The sequence below is a fragment of the Aquarana catesbeiana genome, linkage group LG09 (assembly GCF_042186555.1).
Source record: "Aquarana catesbeiana isolate 2022-GZ linkage group LG09, ASM4218655v1, whole genome shotgun sequence".
In the NCBI taxonomy this organism is placed as follows: domain Eukaryota; kingdom Metazoa; phylum Chordata; class Amphibia; order Anura; family Ranidae; genus Aquarana; species Aquarana catesbeiana.
The window spans coordinates 1051231-1079163 of NC_133332.1; the positions used below are offsets into that span (position 1 = coordinate 1051231).

At 53.6% G+C, this 27933-nt stretch overlaps 1 protein-coding gene across 1 annotated transcript; it reads right to left on the reverse strand.

The window, feature by feature from the left end:
- Window positions 1-27933, reverse strand: LOC141107361 (charged multivesicular body protein 1b). Its single transcript, XM_073598046.1, has 8 exons — window positions 27781-27933; window positions 15265-15362; window positions 14300-14446; window positions 6980-7048; window positions 6786-6893; window positions 6321-6364; window positions 5091-5163; window positions 1-1700 (listed from the first exon to the last, which is right to left on the reverse strand). Exons 1-8 carry the CDS (start codon window positions 27794-27796, stop codon window positions 1656-1658), a joined length of 600 nt encoding a protein of 199 aa, XP_073454147.1. The 5' UTR covers window positions 27797-27933; the 3' UTR covers window positions 1-1655.

Below are 27933 nucleotides of genomic sequence, written 5' to 3' on the forward strand. Positions count from 1 at the left end.
CACAGAAAACAAAGTTTATTAAAAGCAACGCAGAGATAGATTACAGATCAGCGGGAAGAGGGACTGAATGGCGGATGGTTATATACAAGATGTGATCAGACGCTGGGAAATGGAATTCTGCAACCAAAAGTCTGAAGAGTTACATGTACACCAATTCTACACAGAGCGAGGATCCGGAGGACAGATTACAGGGGAGGACACAGTCCGAGGTCCTCCAGGTGACGTCAGTAGGAAACGCGCTGAAGCTTCATCACCGACCACCAAACTCGCACACATCAGGAATTCTCAGCATTGAGAGAAAATAAATCTTGTGATCCTCAATGGAGGTTCCATAATAATTCGACCGCGCTCCGTACGACTTTTAGAGCATACTATGCATGTTTTTTTTTTGCTTTTCTTTAAAGAGAATTTGCTGTTTCTTTGTACATTCAATCCTGTTCCATCATCGGCCAATGAGAAATAATCACAGACTTTGTTCTTTAGTTTATTGTAGTTACTGAAAAGAGGATTTTAAATACAAACTTAGCCATCAAAACACAGTGAATGCACGCAGCAATGACTTCGAGTCTGAGCACTGCAAATCACAGCAAAACAGTCAGTATCATCAATGACCCTGGGAACTGCGGGGGCAGGACTATGTGCATAGCTGCCCAAGCCAAGAGAACACGCAGCATCATCAATGACCCTGGGAACTGCGGGGGCGGGACTATGTGCATAGCTGCCCAAGCTAAGAGAACACGCATCAATGACCCGGGGAACTGCATGGGCGGGACCATTCTCATGGACTGGGCAGCTATGTGCAAATAATATCATTAATTATCCGGAGAACTGTGTAGGCGGGACTATACGCATACCTGCCCAATCCAAGAGAGCACACATCAATGACCCGGGGAACTGTGTGGGCAGGACTATGCGAATACCTGCCCAATCCACGAGAGCACAAAGCATCATTAATGACCCGGGGAACTGTGTGGGCAGGGCTATGCGCATAGCTGCCCAATGCAAAAGGACAGTATCATCCATCACCCTGGGAATAACGGGGGTGGGACTATGTGCTCATGGATTGGGCAGCTATTCGCAAATAGTATAAATGACCCGGGGAACTGCGTGGGCAGGACCATGTGCATAGCCGCCCAATCCAAGAGAACACACAGTGTCAATTAATGACCCAGGGGACTGTAAGGGGCTGAACTATGTGCATGTCCTCCAATTCAGGAAACAGAATGGACAATATCATCAATGACCGGGAGAATGCAAGGGGCGGGACTATATGCAAAGCTGTCCAATCCAGAAAAGAGAACAGGCAGCATCATCACTGTCCCAGGGGACTGCAGGAGGCGGGACTTTGTGCATAGCCATCCAATCCAGGAGGAGAATCAGACTTCCTATTAAAGTGCTAGAAGAGAGAATCAATTTACAGACTGATGGGATGGTCAGTGGCACCCCGCGGGGGCCGTCCTTCCTGCGTCTTCATCTATATGGCGGATGTTCTGGCGAGGTCTCCAGGCTCTGTGGGGTCTCCGATGAAGCCGTCAGTAGGTCAGCGTCTTGTGTGGATTATTTTATGGAAATATAGAAAGAGGACACATTCGGTATGTACCATATTTATATATACAGCAGAATGCAGATAATGCACTTCGGGGAAGAGGCTCCGCCTACACCTGATCACGCAGGCGCGCCAACCGCTGTGACAGCTCGTCCTGCAAAACAAACCAAATAAAAAAGTCAGTTCTATCCAATCACAGACCTGAAGATACATTTATAAGGAATCTTCCATGACAGCACACAGGAGAGAGATCCGCCCCCAAATAGGAAAACACAAACCCCTCCCCCTTCTTCCCCAACACCCCCGAGGACTTTGAAGGAGATCAGTCAGCTGACTATCCTCAGCCATTCTCCAGGACGGCACAGACGAGAAGAAGCCTATCCGACCCAGGCTGACTGCTATATGAAGAGGGCCAGAAGACACCCTCCCCCACCCTGGGGTCATGCCATGCTGGGACTATAAATGGAGGATTCTAAATCACCTGACCAGCAGAGCCAGGGGTTGTTCTGCAGCAATCTACTGTTCAGGTGTGACATCCAGTGTCCCGCACCACATCCAGGTCTTCTTCAGCCAGCTGCCCCTTCCCCGTTCAGCCTGCCTGACCCAAAAGATGCTCCACCCCCTGGCCACTCTGTGAATAGGCACCTTGGGATACACAATGAGATTATTCCAGAGGGCTGTCAGTGCATCATCAGGGGGGCATTTGTTCGGGTTCTTACATCTGCCCCATTGATGAGACACCACTGTACATGCTGGAGATCGCCCCAGAGCCTGCTGGGATGACACATATCTCAGGAGGCTTAGAGAAGAGGAGGGCACCTAGAAGAGAGGAGAGGTGGGGGGAGAGGGGCACCTAGAAGAGAGGAGAGGTGGGGGGGGGGGGGCACCTAGAAGAGAGGAGAGGTGGGGGGAGAGGGGCACCTAGAAGAGAGGAGAGGTGGGGGGGGAGGGGGCACCTAGAAGAGAGGAGAGGTGGGGGGGGGAGGGGCACCTAGAAGAGAGGAGACGGGGGGGGGGCACCTAGAAGAAAGGAGACGGGGGGGGAGGGGCACCTAGAAGAAAGGAGACGGGGGGGGGGGGGGGGGGGAGGGGCACCTAGTCAGGTCCATAAATATTGGGACATATCTTCCCAGTTGCCCACCCACCCCACCTCCCTCTTCCTAGGTGCCCCCCCCCCCCCCACCTCCCTCTTCTACAGTCTGGTCCATAAATATTGGGACATGGACACAATTCTAATCTTTTTGGCTCTATACACCACAATGGATCTGAAATGAAAGAACAAGATGTGATATAACTGCAGCCTTTCATCTTTAATTTGAGGGGATTTACATCCAAATCAGGTGAACGGTGTAGGAATTACAACAGTTTGTATTTGTGCCTCCCACTTATTAAGGGACCAAAAGTAATGGGACAGATTAACAATCATAATAAATGGTCCATATGCACAATCAGTGAAAAGTACATCGATGGATTGGTGTATTGGGGGGGGGGGGGGGGGAGGGGTGTAGATGAAGAGTAAAGTCCTCCAGAGTTGTGTCTTCCAATGTCCATCATCATTCACTGAGGATAATCTCTAGAAGTGGGACCCTCATCAGAGCCGGTGGACCCCCTTAGGAGAGAGTGGAACCCACAAGCAGATTGAACCCTCTATGGGGACAGGAACATCTTCGGCGTCTTCAATGACAGATGGACTCCGATCTGTAAAGAGACATTCGGAGCCGAAGCCACGAGTACAAAAAACGAAGGGACTCCAACCATGTGATAATATTCTAGAAGGGTAATGTGTGTAACTTTTCGGACGTCACCGATGGTCTTTGTAGTATTAAAGTCTTATCCTTCTATAATATAACTACACCATTGGAGTTCCTTGTTTTTTGGACTCGTGGTTTTGGGTCCGAATGTCTCTTTACAGATCGGAGTCCATCTGTCATTGAAGACGCCGAGGATTCGGAGGCATCCGAAGATATTCCTGTCCCCGCAGAGGGCGCCCCACCCACTGGGCTTCTGATGACGCCCAGTGGGAGGGTCGAAACATGTCAAGCTAAGGATATCTGTGAAGGCTGTTTGGATGCCAAGGCGGCAATTTTTGCACATTTAAAGATTTCTGATGTAAGTGTAATGATTTTAAACCTTTTTAATAGACCTTGCAGTATTACACTATATGTCCCTTCTCTCTTCACTTGTCCAAAACGTCACCACTTCCATCACCTCTGACCGAGTAAAGCGTGGAGGACCTACAATAAACGCTGAAGGAGAGGATATCCAATTCTCTGAGGCACAACTATCTACATATCTGCTGGACAGGAGACACCATCCTAATGTCTACAGGTGTATTTATCATCTCTATCTGGTGAGTGGGGACCTAGAAGACGGAGGTGGGGGGGGGGGGGGGCAGAAGATGGTGGTGGGGGGGCGCACCTAGAAGACGGAGGTGGGGGGGGGGGGCGCACCTAGAAGACGGAGGTGGGGGGCAGAAGATGGTGGTGGGGGGGCGCACCTAGAAGACGGAGGTGGGGGGGGGGGCAGAAGATGGTGGTGGGGGGGCGCACCTAGAAGACGGAGGTGGGGGGGGCAGAAGATGGTGGGGGGGGGCCACCTAGAAGACGGAGGTGGGGGGGACGCCACCTAGAAGACGGAGGTGGGGGGGGCCACCTAGAAGAGGGAGGTGGGGGGGGCCACCTAGAAGACGGAGGTGGGGGGGGGGCGCACCTAGAAGACGGAGGTGGGGGGGGCGCACCTAGAAGACGGAGGTGGGGGGGGGCGCACCTAGAAGACGGAGGTGGGGGGGGGCGCACCTAGAAGACGGAGGTGGGGGGGGGGCGCACCTAGAAGACGGAGGTGGGGGGGGCCACCTAGAAGAGGGAGGTGGGGGGGCCACCTAGAAGACGGAGGTGGGGGGGGGCGCACCTAGAAGACGGAGGTGGGGGGGCGCACCTAGAAGACGGAGGTGGGGGGGGGCGCACCTAGAAGACGGAGGTGGGGGGGGGGGCGCACCTAGAAGACGGAGGTGGGGGGGCACATCTAGAAGGAGGTGGGGGGGCACCTAGAAGGAGGTGGGGGGGGCGCATCTAGAAGGAGGTGGGGGGGCACCTAGAAGAAGGAGGTGGGGGGGCACCTAGAAATGCAGAACAGGTTTGTTATCCTCGCCCAGCTCCCGTCTTTAGGTGTAAAGTTCAAAGTGCGCCCCCTGCCCATGAGCTGTGAACTACTTCCTCCTCCGCCCCGCCGAACCACGCCCGCCTCCTCCGCCCCGCCGAACCACGCCCGCCTCCTCCGCCCCGCCGAACCACGCCCGCCTCCTCCGCCCCGCCGAACCACGCCCGCCTCCTCCGCCCCGCCGAACCACGCCCGCCTCCTCCGCCCCGCCGAACCACGCCCGCCTCCTCCGCCCCGCCGAACCACTCCTGTGTGTGGGGTGCCTGTGCACATCTGACTATATACATGAACAGGGGGAGATGATGTTTGAGGGGGAGATGATTTCCAGTCTGGTGGGCGGAGTCACGTCCCTTATCGATGAAGAAGAAGGGGGGGGGGGGGGGGTCACCTGTTCTGTAGATGCTACGCTGGTCCCTACAGATCCCGTCTGTCCCTGAGGAAGCTCCATGTTCAGGTCCAGTCTGGAAACACAGAGAGACAACATGTGACAATCAGCCAATCAGATCAGGAACTGCACTGAACACTGACAGCCAAAAATAAACAGACAGTTCTTATTTCAGAGACTTTGTAACAATTTTATACAATATAACAATTTTTATACAGTATATATATACACACACATTGTAAAAAGGGGAACTCTAGAAGGAGAACTGATCTTATCTCAGCAGTTAGCAGGATGCAGACTGCACTGTCTATACACCACGAGAGGATCTACAAATCTGAACATGAACATTGTAGGGGTCTCCAATGCGGAACACCCCCCCCCCTATAGGAGATTAGGGGGAGGAGTCGCTGATTCTGTAGGGGGTCTCCAATGCTGCCCCTGTATAGAAGGACATTATTCGAGGTGTGTAGGGAGACCCCCTAATGGAAGAATAGGGGGAGGGGTCTGTAGAGGATCCCCAATTCTGTAGGGGGAGGGGTCTGTAGAGGAGCCCCCATTCTGTAGGGGGAGGGGTCTGTAGAGGAGCCCCCATTCTGTAGGGGGAGGGGTCTGTAGAGGAGCCCCCATTCTGTAGGGGGAGGGGTCTGTAGAGGAGCCCCCATTCTGTAGGGGGAGGGGTCTGTAGAGGAGCCCCCATTCTGTAGGGGGAGGGGTCTGTAGAGGAGCCCCCATTCTGTAGGGGGAAGGGTCTGTAGAGGAGCCCCCATTCTGTAGGGGGAAGGGTCTGTAGAGGAGCCCCCATTCTGTAGGGGGAAGGGTCTGTAGAGGAGCCCCCATTTTGTAGGGGGAGGGGTCTGTAGAGGAGCCCCCATTTTGTAGTGGGTCTTCAATGTTGCCCCTGTATAGAAGGACATTATTCGAGGTGTGTAGGGAGACCCCCTAATAGAAGAATAGGGGGAGGGGTCTGGAAGCTGTAAAGGGGGATGAAGGGGGGCACCTGCATGGATGGACATTATATATGTTGTGGGGAGGAGATTGGACCCCCTTACAGAAGGGGGGAGGGGGGGGGGATTGGTGGTCTTTGAGCTGTATGGGGGGGGTCTGAGATTATATCCTATCCAGCCAAAGTGTTTCCAGTCCCCCCACACTGGGAGGGATAGAGAGGAGACCTCCAGAGAGATGGTGGGGGAGGGGAAATGACGGATCGGTTTCTTATTCAGAAGAATGACTCACCCGGCTTCATCCGCCATCTCCTGTAATAGATTGTCCACCTGACCCTGAAATGAGAAAGACGAACGTTCCTTACCGATCTCCTCCTCTATATCTACACAGAGAGAGAATCCACACCACAAACTACATCCAGAGATCAGACAGAGATCAGGAACTACATCCAGAGATCAGTCAGAGATCAGGAACTACATCCAGAGATCAGGAACTACATACAGAGATCAGGCAGAGATCAGGAACTACATACAGAGATCAGTCAGAGATCAGGAACTACATCCAGAGATCAGGAACTACATACAGAGATCAGTCAGAGATCAGGAACTACATACAGAGATCAGGAACTACATACAGAGATCAGTCAGAGATCAGGAACTACATACAGAGATCAGTCAGAGATCAGGAACTACATACAGAGATCAGTCAGAGATCAGGCACACAGACAGTTGCTCTTCTCACAAGATTAGACTTTACCTGTGGGGTAGTTAGTGTTGTTGTGTTGCTCATGGTGTCCTCCATCTGTTGGGTCTGAACATCGAGGGTCTCAAACTGATGTTCAAATTTGTCCATTAAGGCGGAGATCTATGAGGAAGGAAAGTCGGGATGTGATCTCCAGAGAAATACAAAACAATCTTTAAACACAAGAGAATTTCCTCTGACCAACTCACCTTCTCCAGGTTCATACTCTTCAATGTGGCGTCCATCGATTTCACCACTCCGGCCATCGACTTTGTGACCTGGAAGAGAGGAGATAAATAAGGCAGATCAATCACAAATGAAGGAGGTCCTGATTCCTCTATATAGATCTTTATATCACTAGAGGGATCACCAGCAGGAGGAAGGAGGTCCTGATTCCTCTATATAGATCTTTATATCACTAGGGGGATCACCAGCAGGAGGAAGGAGGTCCTGATTCCTCTATATAGATCTTTATATCACTAGAGAGGTCACCAGCAGGAGGAAGGAGGTCCTGATTCCTCTATATAGATCTTTATATCACTAGAGGGATCACCAGCAGGAGGAAGGAGGTCCTGATTCCTCTATATAGATCTTTATATCACTAGAGAGGTCACCAGCAGGAGGAAGGAGGTCCTGATTCCTCTATATAGATCTTTATATCACTAGAGGGGTCACCAGCAGGAGGAAGGAGGTCCTGATTCCTCTATATAGATCTTTATATCACTAGAGGGGTCACCAGCAGGAGGAAGGAGGTCCTGATTCCTCTATATAGATCTTTATATCACTAGGGGGATCACCAGCAGGAGGAAGGAGGTCCTGATTCCTCTATATAGATCTTTATATCACTAGAGAGGTCACCAGCAGGAGGAAGGAGGTCCTGATTCCTCTATATAGATCTTTATATCACTAGGGGGATCACCAGCAGGAGGAAGGAGGTCCTGATTCCTCTATATAGATCTTTATATCACTAGAGAGGTCACCAGCAGGAGGAAGGAGGTCCTGATTCCTCTATATAGATCTTTATATCACTAGAGAGGTCACCAGCAGGAGGAAGGAGGTCCTGATTCCTCTATATAGATCTTTATATCACTAGGGGGATCACCAGCAGGAGGAAGGAGGTCCTGATTCCTCTATATAGATCTTTATATCACTAGAGGGGTCACCAGCAGGAGGAAGGAGGTCCTGATTCCTCTATATAGATCTTTATATCACTAGAGGGGTCACCAGCAGGAGGAAGGAGGTCCTGATTCCTCTATATAGATTTATATCACTAGAGGGGTCACCAGCATGGAGAAGGAGGTCCTGATTCCTCTATATAGATCTTTATATCACTAGAGGGGTCACCAGCATGGAGAAGGAGGTCCTGATTCCTCTATATAGATCTTTATATCACTAGAGGGGTCACCAGCATGGAGAAGGTGGTCCTGATTCCTCTATATAGATCTTTATATCACTAGAGGGGTCACCAGCATGGAGAAGGAGGTCCTGATTCCTCTATATCAGTGGTTCTCAACTCCAGTCCTCAGGACCCACCAACAGGCCAGATTTTAAGTATTACCTTGGGGAGATGCAGACTAGAACACTGCAATCGCTGAGCAGCAAATATCATCACCTGTGATGTATTTCAGTTATCTTGTAAACCTGGCCTGTTAGTGGGTCCTGGGGACAGGAGTTGAGAACCACTGCTCTATATAGATCTTTATATCAGGGGTCACCAGCAGGAGGAAGGAGGTCCTGATTCCTCTATATAGATATCACTAGAGGGGTCACCAGCAGGAGGAAGGAGGTCCTGATTCCTCTATATAGATCTTTATATCACTAGAGGGGTCACCAGCAGGAGGAAGGAGGTCCTGATTCCTCTATATAGATCTTTATATCACTAGAGGGATCACCAGCAGGAGGAAGGAGGTCCTGATTCCTCTATATAGATCTTTATATCACCAGAGGGATCACCAGCAGGAGGAAGGAGGTCCTGATTCCTCTATATAGATCTTTATATCACTAGAGGGATCACCAGCAGGAGGAAGGAGGTCCTGATTCCTCTATATAGATCTTTATATCACTAGAGGGATCACCAGCAGGAGGAAGGAGGTCCTGATTCCTCTATGTAGATCTTTATATCACTAGAGGGATCACCAGCAGGAGGAAGGAGGTCCTGATTCCTCTATATAGATCTTTATATCAGGGGTCACCAGCAGGAGGAAGGAGGTCCTGATTCCTCTATATAGATATCACTAGAGGGGTCACCAGCAGGAGGAAGGAGGTCCTGATTCCTCTATATAGATCTTTATATCACTAGAGGGGTCACCAGCAGGAGGAAGGAGGTCCTGATTCCTCTATATAGATCTTCTTATCACTAGAGGGATCACCAGCAGGAGGAAGGAGGTCCTGATTCCTCTATATAGATCTTTATATCACTAGAGGGGTCACCAGCAGGAGGAAGGAGGTCCTGATTCCTCTATATAGATCTTTATATCACTAGAGGGGTCACCAGCAGGAGGAAGGAGGTCCTGATTCCTCTATATAGATCTTCTTATCACTAGAGGGATCACCAGCGGGAGGAAGGAGGTCCTGATTCCTCTATATAGATCTTTATATCAGGGGTCACCGGCAGGAGGAAGGAGGTTCTGACCCCCTGATGGAGGGTGTCTTATAGTCGATCTGAGTTGTGTCTGTCGCATTCTCTAATATTCCCAATCTATGCCGGGTCCTCTCAGCCTCCATCTTGGAGACTTCTCCCCGGGTTCCCCTTGGGCTGTATCCGGCCTCATCATACATTACTTATTTACTTCCTCTTCTATTACTGCAGAAAGCGATACAATCTCATCAGACTTCACATCCCTCCGGGGAATCCACATACATTCCGAGAATCAACACTTTACAATCGGCAGTAAGACGGGGAGAGTGTGGCTGGGATAGATAATTCCACCGTCCGCACCGCCATAAACGTCGCCATAAAGCTTCCCTAACAGCCCGATAAACCCCCAACAGCTGCCACTTTATAGGAGAGCACACAGCCGTCTGTTGTTGTGTTTGTAGAAGTAGCAGAAATGTATCTGATGTGATCCTGAGGGGAAGATTATTTCCAGCGCACACAAAGCCCAATCACACGGTGATTTCAGGACTTGCCGCATTGTTCATGGACTGAAGGACTTTTCAGCTGCATTGAATGAAGACAAGAAAACGCACCGAATATACAGCTGTATGCCCGGGGGCACCGACACACCCGCCGGATGATTGTCACCGGGAGAAAACCGCTGTAACGAAACGTCCCACCCTCCGCTTGAGTGCTTTCCTCATATATCTGAATATGGATATCAGATATTCCAACCACAAAACAAGACAATACTCGTTTGGTTGCTGAACATGAACTGATTTATTTGAGATGACACACAAATATATACAGCAGGCTGACAATACAAACTGAAACCAGAAACCTAATTAATCATTTACCCAGACAGGTGACTCCGAGATATGACCTTTCAGGGTAGACTTGCCGTCTCCTCACTCCTAACTTACAATACACATAAGTATAAAACACATCCCCCCAATAGTTTGCTAGGAGACAAAAGGTGTGATAATGAGACAATGAACTATTGGGTGAAAGACCCGGCTTTCCAGATCTCATTAATCAAACATTCCTTTCACATACATCTGTCCACTGAGTCCCAAGCTGGCCGAGACCATCATGGCCTCCTTAAGAGTGATTTCTTTTTTTAAATAAACAAAGCTTTACAAACATGTCATACTTACCTCCACTGAGCAGCTTGTTTTTTACAGAGTGGCCCCGATCCTCAATTTCTGGGGTCCCCAGGCCGTTCTCGCGGCTCCTACCTGCATCAGATAACCCCCTAGGAGAAGCGCTCTCCCGAGGGGGTTACTTTGCGGGCGCGCTCCAGAGTCAAACATTTGCGTCCATAGACACGAATGCCAGACTTGACCCCACTCCCAGTGCCCGCGTCATTGGATTAGACTGACAGCAGCAGGAGCCAATGGCTGCGCTGCTATCAATCTATCCAGTCAAGTGCCAAGAACCCCGGGCAGAGGGACAGAGCGTCCTCGCTGTTGGAAATTCCAGGGCTCAGGTAATTAAAATTGTGGGGCTATGGGGCCAATGACTGACAGAAGTTATTTCACCTTAATGCATAGGATGCACGAGGGTCTACAGCCCCTTTAATAATGTCCTTTTGCATTAGATAACAGAATATCTTCCTAAATGCTTGTAGCTCCCTCAAATACGAGGGCCCATAGTCGGTAGGCAAGAGGCCAGCATTCAATCCCCTCCAAAAGCCTCTGTCCCGGGTGAGTCTGTCACATTTCTCCCCCATCAGAACTCGACTAACAAGGTCCCAGACCCCCACCTGGTCTGGACATGTGTTAGTCGGGCAGAGTGAACTCACATAGTCTTCCCGCATGATCTCCATTCTTGGCTGCACGGAATAGTTGACCTCAGTAGGTGTGGGGAAGAGGTCATTGACTCTCTGTCCAGCTGCCAGCGCTTCAGCTGAGTGGTTTTTAACATTCCTGGGCTCGGTCTGCTGCTGGGGAGAGGGGCCGATCACCCGTTTCCTGAAGCTGTAGAGACACTGTAGGCCAGTGGCTCTCTGCCCTGCTGCCAGTGATTCAGCTGGGAGTAGCAGCTCCACTACATCAGCTTATCACCGGAGAGAGGGGCCAACTGCCCCGGCTCCCTGGAACTCCACAGTTGTTGCCGGTGCTGGGCAGAGGTTGGTAGCACTCTGCTCTGTTGCCAGCACTTCTGCTGGGGAATCCGCATCCTCTGCTCTGGCTAACTGTTGGGGCAGGAGGCTGGCTTCCTCCACTCCCAAACTGTGTGTAGCTGTCATTGGGGAGGTGAGCCGGCTGCTTCCTGTTCCATTCCCTCTGCCTGGTGGGACAATATGTCTATGGTACTGTCTTCCCAGGTGCACGGATCTTTGCTGGGGAGGAAAGACTGCTTCCTCCCCCCTGGCCAACTGTTGGGGAGGGATGACGAACACCTCCTCTCCCTTCTCCCCCTGTATCCTGATCTGCTGCTGGGAAGTGATCGCCACCTTCTCACCCTGAGCCTCTGAAACTGCCACAGGTGTGGGGCAAAGGTCTTGGACCCTCTGTCCGGTGGCCAGTGCTGCAGCTGGAGAAGTTCCTTGTAACTCCACAGATACTGCTGTTGGTTCTGGACAGAGCTCCGTGATGTTCTGCCCTGATAGCAGCTCTTTTGCTGGAGGCTCACTCAGTTGTTCTTCCTCAGCAGAAAAGTCAATTAAATCACAAGTCTCTGGAATTGCTGAAACTCCAGGGCAGGGGTTGGCTGCACTTGGGCCCAGTGCCAACACTTTGGCAGGTGACTCATAATCTATAACATCCTCTGATGAACGGTCAATTAAATCCATACATTTGTGGTCTGTGGCTGGAGAGATGAGCCGACTGCTCCATCTCCCGTACCCTCATCCAGCTGCTGAACAGGCACATTCCTCTATCCAAGATCATCCCATGCAGAAACAGGATTGTCAAGGTCAGTCTGCACTTGCTGCATTCGCCATAAGACCTCCGCGTCCATAACTGTGGGGGCAGGTTGGCAAAGCACACTGTTACTCTGCCACATTTCCGACTCTTTAGCCAGGATTTCAGAGTTGTCAACTGGTATTTCCTGATAGTCCCAGGCAAAGGGAGCCTAGACCTGCTGCTGAGCAGAATCTAGCAGTTGTCTGTAGGAGATCTCCAGCTCCCATTCCCGATTGGCTAGAAACTCCAAATCTTCCAGTGCCCAGGGAACTTCTGAGACATTCAGCATCTGTTCTCTGTATTCCGAGATCCCTTACAGACATCACTCCAAATCGCTCCCAAAGTCAGGGTCCTGTGGCAGCCTCTCTAATAACAGCCCCAGGCTGCCGTAGCCAAAGCCTTCTGTTGGGGTGTTGTCTACGGGCACACTTGGGCTACATACTAGCGTAGGGCTCTGTAGCTCTCGTCCAACCGCATCTCCACCTAGACCAGCCTGGTTAACTCAGCTTTCCAATTCCTTATGCAGTTGTTCCCCCAAAAACACCATTCACACTTCGTACTGCAAACAGTAACTTTCCTGGAAGGAGGGGGGAGAGAATTTTTTCCTGGTGTCGCTGCTCATGGGCTAGGGCTTCTACAACCTATACCCCACCAGTCATAGTTCCATGCCCTTGTCTTCCAGTGCATGAGGAATCTTACCTTTATCTGGAGCCGATATCAATAGTGGGGGTGGGGGCAATATCTGACACGTTTATCAGATCATTGGACTGGATTAAAAAAATTCAGAAGGGATTGATATAGCTCTACAACAGCCATCTTCAACCAGGGCTCCTCCAGAGGTTGCTAAGGGTTCCTCAAGCTGTGACTAATTAACCTCCCATCTGAAGGTGTCCACATACTGTAGCTTGGAGTCAACCCCACTTGGAAAACCCAGTAGCACCACACCAATCTTTCTGATCAACCTTTCCCAACCAGTGTTTCATGGTACCTTAGGGTTCCCCCAGAGGTTCCTTGAGCTGCAACTAACTGACCTACCATCTGAAGGTTGTCACATAGTTCCGGAGGTCAACACCTTTTGAAAATACCAGTGGAATGGCACCAATAATCTTTCTGGTCAGCCATTCCCAACCAGGGTTCTGTGGAACCTTAGGGTTTCTCCAGAGTTTGCGAAGGGTTTCTGGACCTGTGGCTGCCTTCATAGTTCCAGGGACATCACCACTTGGAAAAGTTGGAAAAACCAGTGGAATGGCACCAATAATCTTTCTGATCAACCATTCCCAACCAGGGTTTCGTGGAACCTTAGGGTTCCCCCAGAGGTTGCTAGAGCTTCCTTAAGCTGTGGCTGCCTTCATAGTTCCAGGGTCAAAGCCACTTGGAAGAAGCAGTGGTATAGCACCAATAAACTTTCTGATCAGCCATTTCCAACCAGGGTTCCTCCAGAGGTGGCTAGGGGGTTCCTTGAGATGTGACTAATTGACTTCCTATCTGAAGGTGCCTGCACAGTTCCAGGGTCAACACCACTTGGAAGAACCAATGGTATGACACCAATAATCTTTCTGATCAGCCAATACCATCCAGGATTCATGCAGAGGTTGCTCAGGGTTCCTTGTGTTGTGGCTGCATTCATAGTTTCAGCATTTGGAGAAACCAGTGAAATGGCACCAATAAATCCTAGCAGGTAATTAGCCACTGGGGGGGGCAGTGTAAAAAAATAAAAAATTAGAATACAAAAACGTGTAATAAAATAAAATAATAGTGTAAAAAAACCAAACTGTGAAACGCCCCGCCCCCTCAGTGGCGCGGCACACGGGGGTCGCACACACATTATATATAGACGAGGTTTTGTAACACATTTGAGGGATCGCTGTGAAGATTCTAGGGAGATCGATATTTCCTGCGGCCGTCATTAGTACTAATATCAGACAGAATAAAAGATAAAACAGAAGGGTGTTAGTACATGAGGGGGTCTCTCTCTGCGGGGGAACACCCCGCCATTTATACCACACATGGGGCACCCGGCTCACCTTGCCCATAGTGACCGCCGTCTGCACTCTCGCTGCTACCGCGTCCACCCTGGCGCTCATCCGCAGGAAGTTTATACCCTGATTCTTCTGCCGGATGGCGTTCTCGGCGTGTATGCGGGCGACCTCCGTGTTCCCCTTCTGAATCGCCTGCAGAGAGGAGGAAGAAGAGCGACAAAACTGAGGAAGAGCAGCGGACCGCCAGAAATGACAACGATGTATTATTACCATACATTATCCTCGGCATCACCTGACTATGAATAATAATAATAATAATAAGAATTATATATAGAAAAATAATAAAAGGAATCAGAAAAAATTAAAAAAGTGTCTGATACCGGACTATGAATAATACTAATAAGAAAGAAAAAGAAACAAAATTAAAAAAAAAAAAAAAAACACAGAAGAAGAGAAAGAAGAGTGTCCGATACATGACTATGAATAATACTAATAATAATAATAATAATAATTCTCAGGCTGTCGGGAAGGGAGGAGGGATGTGAAGAACACAGAACCCGGTGGGGGATGTCTGAGCCGTGTAGTGTCTGCCCCTCCCCCCAGACAGTGATGCATTGTGGGAATGGAGAATACCAGTGACTGTGGGGTGTGTGGTGGGCAAGAGTTGTGGGTGTGTGGGGGGGCAGGGGGGTGTGTGGGTGTGGAGGCGGGGAGACAAGGTGTGTGTGGGCGGGCTGTGGTGGTGTGTGGGTGGAGGGGGGCGAGGGGTGTGTGTGGGCGGGGCGTGTGGTGTGGGCGGGGGTTGTGTGGGTGAGGTGTGTGTGGGCGGGGGTTGTGTGTTTGCGGGCTGTGGTGGTGTGTGGGTGGGGGGGGGTGAGGTGTGTGTGGGCGGGGCGTGTGTGTGGGCGGGGGTTGTGCGTTTGCGGGCTGTGGTGGTGTGTGGGTGGGGTATGTGGGTGAGGTGTGTGTGGGCGGGGCAGTATGTGCGGGGGGCGGGGCGTTTCTCTGACCTTCTTGATTTTGGCTTTCTCGGTCTTCTCCTCCTTCTCACATTTCTTGGCGTTCCGGTGAAGTTCTTTGGCCGCAAACTTCAGGTTGAAGAGGTTTTCTGGATGAGGAGTTGAGGAGACACAGAATGGGGGAATCCTGAGGACAGACATGACACCCCGGGATCCCGCCATAACACTTCCTGTCCTGGGGGGGAGACGACGCTCACTTACTGTGCGGGACTACAGAACACCCTCCCCTTTTCTCTTCTCCACAACATAGGGGGAGGGGTACTGTAGTCCACAGAGAGACCCCAGAACAATGGAACTGATAAGTCAGCAGAGAACACAATAATCGATCAGACACCCGGATTTCCCTCCCCCGAGCCGATTTCTATCCTACTGATCCCGATCACTACATCGAGTGTTCAGTCAGACCCCCCTTCAGTCGAGCACAGGTGTCGCGGCCCCTCCCCTTCAGTCGAGCACAGGTGTCGCGGCCCCTCCCCTTCAGTCGAGCACAGGTGTCGCGGCCCCTCCCCTTCAGTCGAGCACAGGTGTCGCGGCCCCTCCCCTTCAGTCGAGCACAGGTGTCGCGGCCCCTCCCCTTCAGTCGAGCACAGGTGTCGCGGCCCCTCCCCTTCAGTCGAGCACAGGTGTCGCGGCCCCTCCCCTTCAGTCGAGCACAGGTGTCGCGGCCCCTCCCCTTCAGTCGAGCACAGGTGTCGCGGCCCCTCCCCTTCAGTCGAGCACAGGTGTCGCGGCCCCTCCCCTTCAGTCGAGCACAGGTGTCGCGGCCCCTCCCCTTCAGTCGAGCACAGGTGTCGCGGCCCCTCCCCTACAGTCGAGCACAGGTGTCCCGGCTCCTCCCCTTCAGTCGAGCACAGGTGTCCCGGCCCCTCCCCTTCAGTCTTATTCAGATGTATCGGCTCCTCTGATTTCTCCGCACACTGTGAGCTTCTCACCATGTGCATCAGAAGATACAGAACGTCCCCATCGATCTTTTATTACCTCCATAGAGATGGTTCTATCGATCGCTCCGTCTTCTCAGGATATTCCGGAGACACAATCTACCCAAATGTAAAGAAATCACGACACCCATCCCCCTCCCCCTCCCCCTCCATTCATAAAACTTAAATCTGAACTCCACTGGAAGGTTTTCCAGCGGGAATATCCGACACTCGGCTCTGGAAAACCAGCATTCCATCCACAGCCAATCAGTGGAAGCCGTGATCTGTGTATTCAGACAGGAAAGCCGATTGGCTGCACTCTCCAATATTAGGAAATTCTCTGCGATAATCATAATGTGTAAAAAATCCCCTCCCCCGAGGAGTACAGGGTTACTATGGTAACAATATATTGCTGTGGTCACCGGGGTGGTAGAAAAAAAAAAAAAAAAAAAAAGTAAATTTCAGTAAATTTCTTAATTTTCTAAAAAATTGTGACAAAAAATGACAAAATTTCAAAAAAAACTTTCCACGTCTCTTCAAAGACCTCAGATGGTCTACTTTCCAAAAAGGGGTGACTTGGGGGGGGTTATGGGTATTTATACTGGGGGGTATTTTTTTTTTACTGAGGGGGATTTGAGGAGTGAGGATATTTGTACTGGGGGGTGATTTGGGGATTGTCAAAGAAATGGAGTAGAAAACATGAAGATTATTTGCTAAATTTTATAATGAAAACAAGAAAATTTTCTCCCCCCCCAAAAATTTTTTCATGTTTTTTGTTTGTTTAGCAAAAAATAACCCCCCCCCCCCCCAAGTTGTCACATGGCATTGAACGGGTCCTCGGGTCACATTGGACAGTATTGGACGGGTCCTCGGGTCACATTGAACGGTCCTCGGGTCACATTGGACAGTATTGGACGGGTCCTCGGGCATTGGGACAGGTCCTCGGGTCACATTGGACGGTCCTCGGGTCACATTGACGGTCCTCGGGTCACATTGACGGGTCCTCGGGTCACATTGGACGGGTCCTCGGTCACATTGACGGGTCCTCGGGTCACATTGGACGGGTCCCTCGGGTCACATTGAACGGTCCTCGGGTCACATTGAACGGTCCTCGGGTCACATTGGACGGGTCCTCGGGTCACATTGAATGGTCCTCGGGTCACAGTGGACGGGTCCTCGGGTCACATTGAACGGGTCCTCGGGTCACATTGAACGGTCCTCGGGTCACATTGAACGGTCCCTCGGGTCACATTGGATGGTCCTCGGGTCACATTGAACGGTCCTCGGGTCACATTGGATGGGTCCTCGTGTCACATTGAACGGTCCCTCGGGTCACATTGAACGGTCCTCGGGTCACATTGGATGGTTCCTCGGGTCACATTGAACGGTCCTCGGGTCACATTGGATGGTTCCTCGGGTCACACTGGATGGTTCCTCGGGTACACTGAACGGTCCCTCAGGTCACATTGATGGTTCCTCGGGTCACACTGAACGGTCCTCGGGGTCACATTGGATGGTTCTCGGGTCACACTGAACGGTCCTCGGGTCACATTGGATGGTTCCTCGGGTCACACTGAACGGTCCTCGGGTCACATTGGATGGTTCCTCGGGTCACATTGGACGGGTCCTCGGGTCACATTGAACGGTCCTCGGGTCACATTGGATGGTTCCTCGGGTCACATTGAACGGTCCTCGGCTTCCATTAGATTACAACACATGAGCTGCGACTTGTCATACGACTTTAAGTGTGAATGGATCCTCAATCTCCCCCATTGTCCCCGACGACAGCGTAAGAACGATCGCATAACACCGGCCAGACGTGTCAGGATATAAATAGCGGGGGAGGTCAGGGTGATCTGATACGTTTAGAAATAACATCCGCCATGTCTTCTGTTATAGATTCCCCTCCCCCCTCGGGAGAGTTCCGCAGGTTTGTTTATTTTTATCTAAAATAGAACTCCGCCCACAATAAGAAATCACACACAGTGTATACTGCCAGATTCGTCCTATTAGATCCCCTCCCCCATAGAATACGATCGTTCTATCACTCATCTCATTATCAGAATATCCTGGAGACACAAATGTACCAATCATAGGAACGCTGATCCTCCTCCATCCATACATCAGAGGTACGAGGAATCCGGCGCAGAGCTCCTCCTCCATCCATACATCAGAGGTACGAGGAATCCGGCGCAGGCTCCTCCTCCATCCATACATCAGAGGTACGAGAATCTGGCGCAGGCTCCTCCTCCATCCATCCATCCATCCGAGGTACGAGGAATCCGGCGCAGGCTCCTCCTCCATCCATCCATCGAGGTACGAGGAATCCGGCGCAGGCTCCTCCTCCATCCATACATCAGAGGTACGAGGAATCCGGCGCAGGCTCTCCTCCATCCATACATCAGAGGTACGAGGAATCCGGCGCAGGCTCCTCCTTCATCATACATCAGCGGTACGAGGAATCCGGCGCAGGCTCCTCCTCCATCCATCCATCCGAGGTACGAGGAATCCGGCGCAGGCTCCTCCTCCATCCATCCGAGGTACGAGGAATCCGGCGCAGGCTCCTCTCCATCCATACATCAGAGGTACGAGGAATCCGGCGCAGGCTCCTCCTCCATCATACATCAGCGGTACGAGGAATCCGGCGCAGGCTCCTCCTCATCCATACATTGGGGCTCCAATCACAGAGCGACTTTACGAATTGTTTGTGATCTGTGATGACGTCACGCGGAGTGTCCTGGAAGCTGATTGGATCACTGAGGGAAGTTGGTTTTGCTCTCCTGTGATCTGATTTGCTGTCTGCAGAGGTCAGTCCAGGCTCCGCCCAGGTTTGTTATGACGTGTCAAATCAGCGGCAATGGCCCGCCCTGATCATCGGCGACACCCATTTCAGAAAGTTGTTTCTGTACTTTTTGCAATTTCCATTGACATTCAGAAATCGATCCATCAAGAGCCTGGACTGACACCTGGATCAGCCTATCAGCGAGCCACTGGGAGCCTGAGCCGGCCCCCTTCCCCACCCCTTCACAGCTCAGCGCTCCAATAAGCGAGAGGGGGAGGGGGAGCAGAGAGTCTGAGCCGGCCCCCTCCACACCTGCCCCAGGGTCCCGCAGAATTTTCATGGGGGGCGATTTTTTCTAATCAGGTGCCACCATCTCCATATAAGGGACCGGGATGGGAATCCTTCTGGCTTTACAGGTGGTCCCTACTGCGCATGCACAAAGCACACTGCGCTCTGATTGCCGGGGGAGGGGCGAACTTCTGGGGGAACTCACCCGAAAGTGGAAGTGGGTACCTGTCCCAACCAGGAGGCAGACAGGCCTTGTGGGTGGAGCTCCACTTTAACAACCAATCAACTGAATGTAACGAAAAGAATCACCGGCATAAAAAAATAAAACCAGGGAGAATCCACGTCCCTCACTATAATCATTGCCGAGGGGGAGGGGGGGGCACTCATTGCCGAGGGGGGAGGGGGGGGCACTCATTGCCGAGGGGGGGCACTCATTAAGACGGAGGCTTCCAGATAAGCCCCCCATAGATCCCCACAACCACCGGCCAGGGTTGAGGGGGAAGAGGCCCTTGTCCTCATCATGGGGAGAAGTCGCTTTGGGGGGGCGCAGAGCAACCCCCCCCCCCCCCCCATATTGCTCACTCACCTCCCCCCTTTCCTGACCTGCCAAGCTGCATGCTCAGATAAGGGTCTGGAATATATTTGAGGGGGACCCCACATCATCTATAAAATACATTTGGACATGGGGGTTCCCCTTAAAATCCACTCCAGACCCAAAGAGCCTGACAAGGATTGGGGGGGATTTGTCACTTCTTGTAGACGGGTTTTGGAGGGGAATCTATAGACAGGTTCTGGGGGGGGGGGGGGGGATCTATAGACGGGTACCGGGGGGGGGGGGGGGGGGTCTACTGATGGGTTCTGGGGGGGAATCTATAGACAGATTCTTGGGAGGGGGGGAATCTATAGACAGATTCTGGGAGGGGGGAGATCTATAGACAGATTCTTGGGAGGGGGGAGATCTATAGACAGATTCTTGGGAGGGGGGGAATCTATAGACAGATTCTTGGGAGGGGGGAGATCTATAGACAGATTCTTGGAGGGGGGAATCTATAGACAGATTCTTGGGAGGGGGGGATCTATAGACAGATTCTTGGGAGGGGGGATCTATAGACGGGTACTGGGGGGGGGGATCTATAGACAGATTCTGGGAGGGGGGATCTATAGACGGGTACTGGGGGGGGGGATCTATAAACAGACAGAAGACACGGCACGTCGGATCCACCTGACCCTCCCCCACTATTTCTGTCCGGATCAGATTCTGGAGGAACCGTTCTGTCTTCACCGCCCGTCACATGGCTGCCATGACGGTGATGGTCAGAATGTCTCCTCTCATATTACTGAACAAGAGCCAAATCTGATATGTCAATTATACTGAACCTTCACCTGCCTGCCCCTCCCCATTCCCCATCCAAGGGGACTATAGAGAAGAGAGACTGTAGAGGAGGGGGGGGAGGACCCTATAGAGCAGAGGAAGAGGAGGGGGGGAGGACCCTATAGAGCAGAGGAAGAGGAGGGGGGGAGGACCCTATAGAGCAGAGGAAGAGGAGGGGGGGGAGGACCCTATAGAGCAGAGGAAGAGAAGGGGGGAGGACCCTATAGAGCAGAGGAAGAGAAGGGGGGAGGACCCTATAGAGCAGAGGAAGAGAAGGGGGGGAGGACCCTATAGAGCAGAGGAAGAGGAGGGGGGAGGACCCTATAGAGCAGAGGAAGAGGAGGGGGGAGGACCCTATAGAGCAGAGGAAGAGGAGGGGGGAGGACCCTATAGAGCAGAGGAAGAGGAGGGGGGAGGACCCTATAGAGCAGAGGAAGAGGAGGACCCTATAGAGCAGAGGAAGAAGGAGGGGGAGGACCCTATAGAGCAGAGGGGGAGGTGGACCCTATAGAGCAGAGGAGGGAGGTGGACCCTATAGAGCAGAGGCAGAAGGAGGGGGAGGACCCTATAGAGCAGAGGAAGAGGAGGGGGAGGACCCTATAGAGCAGAGGAAGAGGAGGGGGAGGACCCTATAGAGCAGAGGGGGGAGGACCCTATAGAGCAGAGGAAGAAGAGGGGGAGGACCCTATAGAGCAGAGGAAGAAGGAGGGGGGAGGACCCTATAGAGCAGAGGAAGAAGGAGGGGGGAGGACCCTATAGAGCAGAGGAAGAAGGAGGGGGAGGACCCTATAGAGCAGAGGAAGAAGGAGGGGGGAGGACCCTATAGAGCAGAGGAAGAAGGAGGGGGAGGACCCTATAGAGCAGAGAAGAAGGAGGGGGGAGGACCCTATAGAGCAGAGGAAGAAGGAGGGGGGAGGACCCTATAGAGCAGAGAAGAAGGAGGGGGGAGGACCCTATAGAGCAGAGGAAGAAGGAGGGGGGAGGACCTCTATAGAGCAGAGGAAGAGGGAGGGGGGAGGACCCTATAGAGCAGAGGAAGAGGGAGGGGGGAGGACCCTATAGAGCAGAGGAAGAGGGAGGGGGAGGACCCTATAGAGCAGAGAAGAGGGGGGAGGACCCTATAGAGCAGAGGAAGAGGGGGGAGGACCCTATAGAGCAGAGGAAGAGGGGGGAGGACCCTATAGAGCAGAGGAGAGGGGGGAGGACCCTATAGAGCAGAGGAAGAGGGGGGAGGACCCTATAGAGCAGAGGAAGAGGGGGGAGGACCCTATAGAGCAGAGGAGCCCCATAGGAAGGGGAATAAAAGGAGAAAGGGGTTGTACAGGTAAGGAGAGGGACTATAGAGGGGGGGTGGGGGAAGCGACAAAGATGAGAGCTATATAGGATGGGGGGTGATATAGTGAATGCGGCCATGGGGGGTGGGGCGGAGTTGCAGAAGAGGGGCTGTGTGTGATTGGTACAGGACATTGCCTGCGCCCCCCCCCCCCCCATTATAGAATATAGTGAATGTGTATCTATAGGACTCTGCAGTCGGTATTTGCACGAAATCTGGTAGATGTCAATAATGGGGCGGAAATATACAGGCTCCGCCCCTTCTTATCAGTCATGTGACATGTAGTCATGTATACTCTATATGCAGATTGAGGAGGGTGTATTGTACAAGCCGGGGGGGGGGGGGGGGACAGTCCGGGGACTCCTCTCTACACAGACAGAGCCGGGGGGGGACAGTCCGGGGACTCCTCTCTACACAGACAGAGCCGGGGGGGACAGACCAGGGACTCCTCTCTACACAGACAGAGCTGGGGGGGGGGGGGGGGACAGTCCGGGGACTCCTCTCTACACAGACAGAGCTGGGGGGGGGGGGGGACAGACCGGGGACTCCTCTCTACAGAGACAGAGCCGGGGGGAGGGGGGGGACAGACCGGGGACTCCTCTCTACACAGACAGAGCTGGGGGGGGGGGGGGACAGTCCGGGGACTCCTCTCTACACAGACAGAGCCGGGGGGAGGGGGGGGACAGTCCGGGGACTCCTCTCTACACAGACAGAGCCGGGGGGGGGGGGGGGACAGTCCGGGGACTCCTCTCTACAGAGACAGAGCCGGGGGGAGGGGGGGGACAGACCGGGGGACTCCTCTCTACACAGACAGAGCTGGGGGGGGGGGGGGGGCCAGACCGGGGACTCCTCTCTACACAGACAGAGCCGGGGGGGGGGGGACAGACCGGGGACTCCTCTCTACACAGACAGAGCCGTGGGGGGGGGGGGGGGGACAGTCCGGAGACTCCTCTCTACACAGACAGAGCCGGGGGAGGGGGGGGACAGACCGGGGACTCCTCTCTACACAGACAGAGCCGGGGGGGGGGGACAGACCGGGGACTCCTCTCTACACAGACAGAGCCGTGGGGGGGGGGGGGGGGACAGTCCGGGGACTCCTCTCTACACAGACAGAGCTGGGGGGGGGGGGGGGGGGGGGGGGGGACAGTCTGGGACTCCTCTCTACAGAGACAGAGCCGGGGGGAGGGGGGGACAGACCGGGGGACTCCTCTCTACACAGACAGAGCTGGGGGGGGGGGGGGACAGGACGGGGACTCCTCTCTACACAGACAGAGCTGGGGGGGGGGGGGGGGACAGACCGGGGACTCCTCTCTACACAGACAGAGCCGGGGGGGGGACAGTCCGGGGACTCCTCTCTACACAGACAGAGCCGGGGGGGGGACAGACCAGGGACTCCTCTCTACACAGACAGAGCTGGGGGGGGGGGGGGGACAGTCCGGGACTCCTCTCTACACAGACAGAGCCGTGGGGGGGGGGGGGGGACAGACCGGGGACTCCTCTCTACAGAGACAGAGCCGGGGGGGGGGGGGGGGGGACAGTCCGGGGACCTCCTCTCTACACAGACAGAGCTGGGGGGGGGGGACAGTCCGGGGACTCCTCTCTACACAGACAGAGCCGGGGGGGGGGGGGGACAGACGGGGACTCCTCTCTACACAGACAGAGCCGGGGGGGGGGGGGGGACAGTCCGGGACTCCTCTCTACACAGACAGAGCGGGGGGGGGGGGGACAGTCCGGGGACTCCTCTCTACACAGACAGAGCCGGGGGGGGGGGGGGGGGACAGACCGGGGACTCCTCTCTACACAGACAGAGCCGGGGGGGGGGGGGGGGGGGGACAGTCGGGACTCCTCTCTACACAGACAGAGCCGGGGGGGGGGGGGGGGACAGACCGGGGACTCCTCTCTACACAGACAGAGCCGGGGGGGGGGGGGGGGGACAGTCCGGGGACTCCTCTCTACACAGACAGAGCCGGGGGGGGGGGGGGGACAGACCGGGGACTCCTCTCTACACAGACAGAGCCGGGGGGGGGACAGTCCGGGGACTCTCTCTACAGAGACAGAGCCGGGGGGGGGGACAGACCAGGGACTCCTCTCTACAGAGACAGAGCCGGGGGGGGGACAGTCCGGAGACTCCTCTCTACACAGACAGAGCCGGGGGGGGGGGGACAGTCCGGAGACTCCTCTCTACACAGACAGAGCCGGGGGGGGGGGGACAGTCCGGAGACTCCTCTCTACACAGACAGAGCCGGGGGGAGGGGGGGGACAGACCGGGGACTCCCTCTCTACACAGACAGAGCCGGGGGGGGGGGGGGGGGGGACAGTCCGGGGACTCCTCTCTACACAGACAGAGCGGGGGGGATGGGAGAGGAGGGGAGGGGGAGGATGGGAGAGGAGGGGAGGGGGAGGAGGGGAGAGGAGGGGAGGGGGGGGGATGGGAGAGGAGGGGATGGGGGATGGGGAGGAGGAGGGGGATGGGGAGGAGGGGGAGGAGGGGGAGGGGAGGGGGAGGAGGGGAGGGGGAGGAGGGGAGGGGAGGGGAGGGGGAGGGAGGGGAGGGGGAGGAGGGGGAGGATGGGAGGGGAGGGGGAGGGGGAGGGGGAGGGGGAGGGGGAGGGGGAGAGGGGGAGGAGGGGAGGGGGAGGGGGAGGGGAGAGGGGGAGGGGAGGGGGATGATCACATGGAGTGTCTGATTAGGAGAAGATTCTCTTTTTGTACTTCTAATAATCCCAGAAATGGAGGAGTCACTTTAAGGAATTAAACTTCCCTCATTTACGAAACTGAAGTTCATCCTTTAGGCTAAAAGTACAAAATGTTACAAAGTTTCTCTTTATCTTCACCAAAAGGAAACTCAGATGAATAATGCGGCTTTCTAAGTGATCGGAGATAATGAGATCGTTAGTACAGAGCCAATCACAACATCCGATATCCAACCAGACAAACATGAAGATTATTCCGGAATGATAAACAAACAATTTTCATGTAATCAGTACAATTATTATTACATCACATGACTCTGTATACATTGTATCCCCTCCCCCCCCTCTGTATACATTGTATCCCCTCCCCCCCTCTGTATACATTGTATCCCCTCCCCCCCCTCTGTATACATTGTATCCCCTCCCCCCCCCTCTGTATACATTGTATCCCCTCCCCCCCTCTGTATACATTGTATCCCCTCCCCCCCTCTGTATACATTGTATCCCCTCCCCCCCCCTCTGTATACATTGTATCCCCTCCCCCCTCTGTATACATTGTATCCCCTCCCCCCCCCTCTGTATACATTGTATCCCCTCCCCCCCTCTGTATACATTGTATCCCTCCCCCCCTGTATACATTGTATCCCCTCCCCCCCCCTCTGTATACATTGTATCCCCTCCCCCCCTCTGTATACATTGTATCCCCTCCCCCCCCTCTGTATACATTGTATCCCCTCCCCCCCTCTGTATACATTGTATCCCCTCCCCCCCCCCTCTGTATACATTGTATCCCCTTCCCCCCCCTCTGTATACATTGTATCCCCTTCCCCCCCCTCTGTATACATTGTATCCCCTTCCCCCCCCTCTGTATACATTGTATCCCCTTCCCCCCCCTCTGTATACATTGTATCCCCCCCCCCCTCTGTATACATTGTATCCCCCCCCCCCCTCTGTATACATTGTATCCCCCCCCCCTCTGTATACATTGTATCCCCCCCCCCCTCTGTATACATTGTATCCCCCCCCCCTCTGTATACATTGTATCCCCTCCCCCCCTCTGTATACATTTGTATCCCCTCCCCCCCTCTGTATACATTGTATCCCCTCCCCCCCCCTCTGTATACATTGTATCCCTCCCCCCCTCTGTATACATTGTATCCCCTCCCCCCCTCTGTATACATTGTATCCCCTCCCCCCCCTCTGTATACATTGTATCCCCTCCCCCCTCTGTATACATTGTATCCCCTCCCCCCCCTCTGTATACATTGTATCCCTCCCCCCCTCTGTATACATTGTATCCCCTCCCCCCCCTGTATACATTGTATCCCTCCCCCCCCTCTGTATACATTGTATCCCCTCCCCCCTCTGTATACATTGTATCCCCTCCCCCCCCTCTGTATACATTGTATCCCCTCCCCCCCTCTGTATACATTGTATCCCCTCCCCCCCCCTCTGTATACATTGTATCCCCTTCCCCCCCCTCTGTATACATTGTATCCCCTTCCCCCCCCTCTGTATACATTGTATCCCCTTCCCCCCCCTCTGTATACATTGTATCCCCTTCCCCCCCCTCTGTATACATTGTATCCCCCCCCCCCCTCTGTATACATTGAAATCCCCCCCCCCCCCCCTCTGTATACATTGTATCCCCCCCCCCTCTGTATACATTGTATCCCCCCCCCCCCTCTGTATACATTGTATCCCCCCCCCCTCTGTATACATTGTATCCCCTCCCCCCCTCTGTATACATTGTATCCCTCCCCCCCCCTCTGTATACATTGTATCCCCTTCCCCCCCTCTGTATACATTGTATCCCCTTCCCCCCCCTCTGTATACATTGTATCCCCTTCCCCCCCCTCTGTATACATTGTATCCCCTTCCCCCCCCTCTGTATACATTGTATCCCCCCCCCCCTCTGTATACATTGTATCCCCCCCCCCTCTGTATACATTGTATCCCCCCCCCCCCTCTGTATACATTGTATCCCCCCCCCCCCTCTGTATACATTGTATCCCCTCCCCCCCTCTGTATACATTGTATCCCTCCCCCCCTCTGTATACATTGTATCCCCCCCCCCCCTCTGTATACATTGTATCCCCTCCCCCCCCTCTGTATACATTGTATCCCCTCCCCCCCTCTGTATACATTGTATCCCCTCCCCCCCCCTCTGTATACATTGTATCCCTCCCCCCTCTGTATACATTGTATCCCCTCCCCCCCTCTGTATACATTGTATCCCCTCCCCCCCTCTGTATACATTGTATCCCCTCCCCCCCCTCTGTATACATTGTATCCCCTCCCCCCCCTCTGTATACATTGTATCCCCTCCCCCCCTCTGTATACATTGTATCCCCTCCCCCCCCCTCTGTATACATTGTATCCCTCCCCCCTCTGTATACATTGTATCCCCTCCCCCCCTCTGTATACATTGTATCCCCTCCCCCCCTCTGTATACATTGTATCCCCTCCCCCCCCTCTGTATACATTGTATCCCCTCCCCCCCTCTGTATACATTGTATCCCCTCCCCCCCTGTATACATGTATCCCCTCCCCCCCCTCTGTATACATTGTATCCCCTCCCCCCCCTCTGTATACATTGTATCCCCTCCCCCCTCTGTATACATTGTATCCCCTCCCCCCCCCCTCTGTATACATTGTATCCCCTCCCCCCCTCTGTATACATTGTATCCCCTCCCCCCCCTCTGTATACATTGTATCCCCTCCCCCCCCTCTGTATACATTGTATCCCCTCCCCCCCCTCTGTATACATTGTATCCCCTCCCCCCCCTCTGTATACATTGTATCCCCTCCCCCCCCTCTGTATACATTGTATCCCTCCCCCCCTCTGTATACATTGTATCCCCTCCCCCCCCTCTGTATACATTGTATCCCCTCCCCCCCCCTCTGTATACATTGTATCCCCTCCCCCCCTCTGTATACATTGTATCCCCTCCCCCCCCCCTCTGTATACATTGTATCCCCTCCCCCCCTCTGTATACATTGTATCCCCTCCCCCCCTCTGTATACATTGTATCCCCTCCCCCCCTCTGTATACATTGTATCCCCTCCCCCCCTCTGTATACATTGTATCCCCTCCCCCCTCTATACACAGTGAAGGATACTCTCCATACTGGACATTCTCTCTCCGATCTCCTCTCTCTGATCTTCTTCGGTGTCTTCCGGTTTCTTCTCCTCACTCTACTTCCTGTTATCCGCCGACGTCACCTCCGCCGCAGCCAATAGGAAACCTTCCCGGTATTGTAGGCGTGGCCTAG

Coding starts and splice junctions, on each gene's coding strand:
- LOC141107361 (XM_073598046.1), bottom strand. Junction 6,894..6,979: donor AGAGTATGAACCTGGAGAAG/GTGAGTTGGTCA, acceptor CCTTCCTCATAG/ATCTCCGCCTTAATGGACAA. Junction 6,365..6,785: donor CAACACTAACTACCCCACAG/GTAAAGTCTAAT, acceptor TTCTCATTTCAG/GGTCAGGTGGACAATCTATT.